Raw genomic sequence first — 7,622 nt, 5'->3', positions numbered from 1 at the left:
CACGGCTGCAGTGAAACGGCTACCAGCAGAGAGGTAGCAAAAGAGAGAGAATGTGAATTCACCAAAATTGTACACTACCAAAATAACACACACATCCACGAGGGAACACAATACTTGTTAGGAGATGACTGTTACTGCCAGGTTCGCATACAGTACATGGATACGACTGACACTTTATTCTTCCTCTCTGTTGTTTATCTTTTTTAAAAACTTTTGTAATGTTTTTTTTTTTTCCATTTTTGTCAACTGTAATATCTGGTGTGAAATAAGCACAGTAGTGTATCCTGCCACAAAGTTTAACCCCACTTTGAAACGATGGAATAAATCAAATGATCCTGAGTCGCATGGTGTGCTCTGTTGCCTGCAGTTTAAATTAGGTGAGCAGGAGTCATTGGGAACGAAAAGGTTTTAGATAAGGACCAGTTTTAGCCAGAACCAAACTTTTTTGATAATTATTTACTTGGACTTATCTGTATTTAGTTAAAAGTACTACACACTTTAAAAAGTCCCATCACAATCACATTCTGGTTTTACTAAAGTAGTTCTTTAAAAAAAACTGCTATTTATAGGTTCTTTTGAAAACCTATAAACAGCTTAGGAAAACATAATTGGTTATTTTTTATAATAATAATTATAATTAGTTATTTTTTTGTATCATATTTTCACATGCGGACAAAAGTAAATTAGCAGCATCAGGGTCGCGAATGAAATACGACAGTTATTTAAATACAGAGGTTTAACAGATAACAGTTTAAGGAGTGTGGTAGGAGCACACTCAACACAAAAAGGTGAGTACTTCTTTAGTAAAAAAAAAAAAAACAGCTATTTATGGGTTCCTTACAGTAGTATATCTTAACCCTGGTCCTGAAGGCCCACTGCTCTCCATTTTTAGTGTTTTACCTGATCCAACTAATCAGCTCATTAATTAACAGACTGTTAAAGAGTTAAAGGGGTGTGTTAAAGCAAAAAAAAAAAATCATTAGGAACTGAGGTGTTATAAAAAGTTAACGTTTTATACATTTTAGAAAATCCAATTACAGTCATAATCTGTATTAAAAAAATGGTGAGCTGTTCCTTACGGAACCACATTTGGTCCTTGTTTAGTTTAAATTAGATCACAGTGTGCTAAATGCACACTTTCACAAAAAAGGATGAGCAGGTCTCAGTGCTTAAAAATAGCAGTTCCCAAAGAGTTCTTGTCTTTGACTCATGAACTTTTACATTATGTTAAAAGTTCTTCACACTTTACGAAGGAACTGCTATTTGTTTTTTATGCAGTGTTTTAGAAAAAACAGCTGTTGTTAGATTGGATCATCTACGGTTTTAATTAGATCTTTGTGTAGTTACCCAAAAAAGGCTAACTCATGCTTAGATTTTCCAATTTTTCTTTCAAACCATGATCTAAACACAATTGTAGATGCTAGAATGGACATACAGCCATTTCTTTTAGTAGGTAATTTCACATCAATATATATATTTTTTAATATAATGGTTATTAAAGGATCTTTATTTAGATACTTAGATATAATAATATCTAATTTAATATATATATATATATATATATATATATATATATATATATATTTTTTTTTTTTTTTTTTTTTTTTTTACGTTTAAACTTAGACTATATTATTGCATAAATTATTGGCTATATGAATATGAATACATAACCGCTTAATTGTTTTTACATTTTTGTGCAGTTATTAAAATATTGTGGGTACCAAAGAAAGGTTTACCAAATGTACCATCAAACCACATGTTGTCAATTTTGTATATATTTTATCTAGTTATATTCTATTTTTTCACAGTTTTTTTTAAATAAAGTAGGTCACACCAGTGACTTTAGTTAAAATCATGAGCTAAATGAGAATATTTTAAATAACTGAAAAGACTTGTACTTGACAACTTTCCTATACTTAAAGGAGAACTCCGGTGTGAAACTGACATATGACTGGATGTAGTAAAACATGATAATGTGTTGAATAGCCCACCTCTGTTCTCCTGCAGCTTTCCGAGTTCCAGCAATTTTATTCTGTTTGTTCAAACACCCTTTAGACTGTGTGATATGGGACATATTTTGCTGCTGCAGATAAATCGCTTTTTACACTGTTAACGAGGCCCAAAATAGCTCCACACCTCATTGGTAGAATGAGAGAGCCCTGACATTTAAAACGAGGCATTAATAACATTTTAAAGTACACAAGAAGTTTATTAAAAACCACTGTTTACAATCTTAACAGAAAAGTCATGATCAGTAGAGTGATGAACAAAATTAGTGTGACGAGGAAAGCTGCGGGAGAACAGAGGTGGGCTATTCAACAACGGTTAGTACTCTTTATCATTCTTTACTACACCAAAAGTCAATTTCACACCACAGTTCTCATTTAATTTGGCCCTATTTATCTCATATTAATCATATATTTCATAATCATGTGAAGATTACTGCAGTTAAAATATGGCAATCACCCTTCACATACCATTTTGAGGATAAGCATTTTTTAAATACTTTATTGTTTATACTGTATTTTTCTTATTATTTATTTTTTAATATGTACGTGTACAGGTACAAATATGTATTTATAGACAGAACTAACAACGTTTTTTTACAGATGACGAAGATGAAGACTACCATGCAGGATCTGTCTGCAAGTTCTGTGCCCATTGTGAGGTAGGATCCACTGTGATCATTTACATTGCAGCTTACCAACCCCAGACACGGTCAAACATTTCCTAAACCCAGAGATCTAATCCTTCCTGCGCTGTTTTTAATTAATACTGACAGCGAGCTTTAACTTCACACGCCTTGATTTGGAATATGGCACTTGTGTGCAAGATTATCTAAACATCTAAAAAAATCTTGTAAATTTGCTTGTAATACTCGTACCCAACTGCTACTTCTCCAAATCATCCAACTCTCCAAATAATTAATCCGATTTTTTATATATAATTGATATCTTAGATGTACATATGTGAGCATGTGAATGAATGGAAATCAGCCATGAACACAGTAAATAATATATTTTGTGACAATAAAACTGACCCGAACATCATAAGAGGACATAAGAACATCATAAAATAATAAGCATTGCATACATAATAATTAATAAATAATCATAAGCTAAAATAAGTTTGTCACTGCAGTTCAAAAAATTTCAAACAGGGGGTGGTGATGTATAAGCAGAGTGTAACAGTGAGAGTTTATTAACTAAAATCAGCCGTTAATTTATTAAATATACTGCTTAACAAACATTTTGAATATGGCACCACAGAGAAGTGTGGGACAATGTAAATCTAATGATTTCTAGAGATTAAAGATATAATAAAAGTTTTAAAATATTTGTCCTTAAAATCGTTTAACAATTATTTCAAAGTTTCTTAGTTAATCATGGTGAATAAACTTAATCATGCTTAAATAAACACATTTAAGCAATAATATACAAGAGGGGGTGATATAATGTGTAATATTGGCACTCCAGGCCGAGAACCGTAGATCGGCACAGCAGTGCCAATATTACACATTATAGCACAAACCACAATGTATTGTTGTGAATATACCACAGTTATCGCTTTTTATTGAACAATTTAGAGGACGAGTCTGCTTGGTTATTAAAAAACACTCTGAGGTAAAATAGTTCCATTGCTTCTCTGTTTGTAGCTATGCTGTTTGGCTTGTGAGCGCTAGGTTACCTGTATGTGGCGGAGTAATACAAGGAGAGCTTCGTTATAGTGCATTACACAGGCTGATAACGCCTCTGTGCCAATCACATTACAGGGTCAGAACTAACTGTGGTATAATAAATATTATACTATATTATATGACATCTAATATGATTTAAAAGCTGACCTGAACCGCACTACAGGCTTAAAAATAGGTACTTATATGGGTTCTTAAATGTGGCCCTAAAACAAGCACCACCCTTATTTAAAAAGTACAGCAGTTTAAAAAAATATTCAATAGAGCATAATGATGTACAAAATACAGTGCAATGTTGACAATATAAATGAACATAAATCAGACGTGAGCATATTAAATAACTTACGTTACATAATAAATATTTTGAAATATGGCTCTACTAATGAGTAGCCTTAAGAACAAAATAAACACTTTATAATTAGCCATCATTGACGTTATGTGATATGTAACTGCAGTTCAAAAGATGTCCAGTAGTATTAATAGTGTGTGATAGTGAACATTTAAAATGTTATACTGTCGCCATTCAAAAAAAGGTAAAATTTTGTCTATTTTCTTTTACGTTTACTACATACGTTTCTGTAAATTAGTTCACACTGTATGAAAAAACATTTCGCCATCATTTTCACTAGTTGTGGGAGTAATTCTAGGTCGAAAATAAGGAAGTATATATTGAGTTAAGCCATAGAAGTCAAGAATTCCAGTACAAAATGCTAATTCATTCTACACAACCTTTGTGCTGTATTATGATTTAAACATAAAATCTTATTTTGCAGAAAGAGTAAAGTTTTAATTTTACACACTTGAAAGTTTACTCAAGCTGATCCAGCTGAATGTATACGCAACATATATTATGATGAGATTACATGTTTACTTACATTCTAACAGTATGAAAAACAAAAGTAATACATGCTTATCTTGACTTTTTCTTACCTTGTCACCTGATAACCCCTTTGTTTGTGAAATATTTTGTGTTCACTGCTCATTTCTGTATCCCTCCTTCAGCACTGCGACAGCTGCGACAAATGCCCATGTAAAAAGGGAGACAAGTCAGAACACTGTGAATTCTGTGAGGTGAGAAATGTCCTCTATATACACACAATCACATACACACACAAACATGTTTATGTATAAGTTTATATATACACAGTTAATATATACATTTATATATATATATATATATATATATATATATATATACACAGTTTCATTACAGCAAAATAATTCTTACATTTTATCTTAAATGCATCTCAGATTAAGTCTAACACTATCCTCCAAACCTGCACTTGTAACAAATCTAAAATATCTGGTTCTGCTGTTTATGGTGTTTGTACTGTTGGTTCAGGGAGCTTTCACACCTACCTTGTTTGGTCTGGACCTTCTGACTTTTTAGCCTAGTCCAAACCAAAATAGCAGGTGCGAAAAGTGCCTTGAACCACATTTGGTCCAATCAAAAGAGATGGTCTCAGACCAGATGAAATTAACCGTAGACCAATTCATTTGCAGTGTGAAAACACTTTTCTAGATAGTTCGGATTTTAGGACCATCGTCCAATCGATCTAACAATAGAAGCAAAAGAACAACGCCCAACGCTCGCAGTATGACCACAAAGACTTACACCCTTATTTCTAAACAGAAAAAAATGACTTCAAGTTAATCTGTTACTCTCATGCTGATGGATGACACACACATCCACTGACAACATTCTACAATCAATCAATATCAAGTAACAGCAGACACAGTCTATGTAGGTGAATCTTGGTTTGGACTTTTAGGTGAAAATGCTCTAAAGTGTTATTTATGAGCAACAATAGTGTGTGTACCAAAAGTGTAGATATAAAGTGTACACTATATAAAGTATCGGTAGACATGCTCGTTCATTGTTTCTTATAAAATTAATAGTTTTTAACTATAATTTTCCTGTTTTTTATATTATGGAGATTTTAGAGGATTGACGATTTAATTGCATTTAGCAACAAGAGCATTAGTGAGGTCAGAATGTTGTTCACAATGTATCCATGTTTAATTAGGTGTAATTTCCTATAATCCACAAACAGAGCTCTAACTCCTACAATACCTATCTGTTGTTTTGAAGATGTACTAAACCAGTAAACTAATCATCCCAGTTTGGCTTTTGTCAATGTCTTAGATTCTTTATACATCTACTTCAAGTACTGACTGTTCACTTGCTGCCCGATTTATCCACCCCTTGACAGGTGCCACTGTAGCCACTTAAGTATTCGTGTTATGGCTGATCGTTGTTCAATGCATCACTTTTTCCAGGGTAATATTAGTAAAAGTAAGTGAGACAGTGAGAAAGAAACCCTAGAAGTGTCACCGCTCTGTTATCCATGCCTCTACTACTGATGTTTTAGTTGTGCCAGGCTGATAAAGGCCATACGTGCCTCAGCTGTGCCTATGCTGAGAGACAGGGTGAGCTCTTGTAATGAATTAAATGCAGTGGAAATGTCTGAGGATAGTCACAGCTGACACGAAAATGCCAGCATGTGCATTTAATTGGGCATGAGGATATGTGCCATCATTATACAGTGTAGTAGGGTTTAAATGCGAATATAATGACAATATGTGGGTATAGAATAAAAGTATATCTTCATTTGTGTTGATCAGATTTGCTTAAAATCAGATTTGCCTTAATCCAACAGCAGATACATTTTTTATATACATTGTAACAAAAATATTGGGGCAACCTTTTTTAATCATAATCACGTATTTCATTCTGTTTAATCAACACAAGTGTATAACATCAAGCAGATAGCCAGGCAGTCTGCCTTCACATACACTTCTTCCTTCCTAAATATATCATGTTCAACTGTAGGTTTTATAACTGAAAAGTGGAAGCATGTAGTGTTGCCAAGTTGCATACAAGAGTTCTAAACCTGCTGTAAATCAGCTTCATATTAATACATGTGGATTTAGTATTGGATGTCACGAAACTCCTGTAATTGTACCACAACTTTTGTCCATAAAGTGTATTTTAATCAGAATGTTTTTCCTAAAAACTTCTGTCTCTTTTCAGATGTGCAATATGTGCGCTGTCTGTCCTGTTTGTGACACCGTGTGCCAGCCAGGTAAGAGCGCTAATATGCATAAAATTACATAATTATGTTATGCATTCATTTTTGAATGTTAATTGATGTATTCCTTGTCTTTTACCCCTAAAGGTGGCTTTGTAGACTCTGTGACTGGATCCATCTACAAGTAAGACACTATTGCACAAAGACACAAGCTTGCTTTTATGCATGTGCTTTATGAATTTGCTATATAATACATGCAATATACAGTAAAGCAATATCGAATACATAACCTTGACTGTATACTCTTTTCAGGACTGTCGCAGACATCTTTGAGGATGATGATGACGACAATTAAGCCCTCCATCGCCACTATGTGGCCAGTAAAATGCTGCAGATGGGTTTGGGGGAGGGGGGGTATTTAAAAAAATTGAAGGGGGTTTAATACTGCAGTCTTTATACTTAATAAATTATTCTCCACCGTTTATTATTTTTTTAATTTGACAGCACTGCACAAATGCATTCAATACAACTACAATGGAAAAACATGGACAGAATGACCTAAACCTATTAATAAACCTTCATGTTTTTGTTTGCTGGTTTACAGTGTAACTAACAACTAATATGAACCATCATTGTATACATTATAGTGTTGTTTTGACACAGCTGCTGGGTGCTATTAAAAACAACTATGGGGACATTTGTTTAATTTGTCTTTTTATTTTTAATATTAAAAGAAACAACACAAGACTACACCAAACTTACTTAATGAAATGCTGAGGAAGTTACTAGTGCTTGATGCCTTTACTCATTAGCTGTATATTGTATATGTGTATATGTTTATATTAGCTTTAGTACTGGATATAATGGCAACTGGTAGGTTAGTTTCAAGCTAAACT

At 33.2% G+C, this 7,622-nt stretch overlaps 1 protein-coding gene across 1 annotated transcript in view; it reads left to right on the top strand.

Moving 5' to 3' along the window:
* LOC103044148 (germ cell nuclear acidic protein) overlaps positions 1–7,421 on the top strand; it is a 9,884-nt gene extending 2,463 nt beyond the window's left edge. The window contains exons 2-6 of the mRNA XM_007251050.4: positions 2,610–2,668; positions 4,697–4,765; positions 6,729–6,780; positions 6,874–6,910; positions 7,039–7,421. Coding sequence (XP_007251112.3) covers positions 2,610–2,668; positions 4,697–4,765; positions 6,729–6,780; positions 6,874–6,910; positions 7,039–7,081 — 260 coding nt within the window. The 3' untranslated portion in view covers positions 7,082–7,421. The remainder of the gene's footprint in view (positions 1–2,609; positions 2,669–4,696; positions 4,766–6,728; positions 6,781–6,873; positions 6,911–7,038) is intronic.
* The last annotated feature ends 201 nt before the right edge of the window (positions 7,422–7,622 follow it).

Source organism: Astyanax mexicanus, chromosome 19, assembly GCF_023375975.1.
Source record: "Astyanax mexicanus isolate ESR-SI-001 chromosome 19, AstMex3_surface, whole genome shotgun sequence".
NCBI classification, from domain to species: Eukaryota; Metazoa; Chordata; class Actinopteri; order Characiformes; family Acestrorhamphidae; genus Astyanax; species Astyanax mexicanus.
This window is presented reverse-complemented; position numbering and strand designations above follow the sequence as displayed.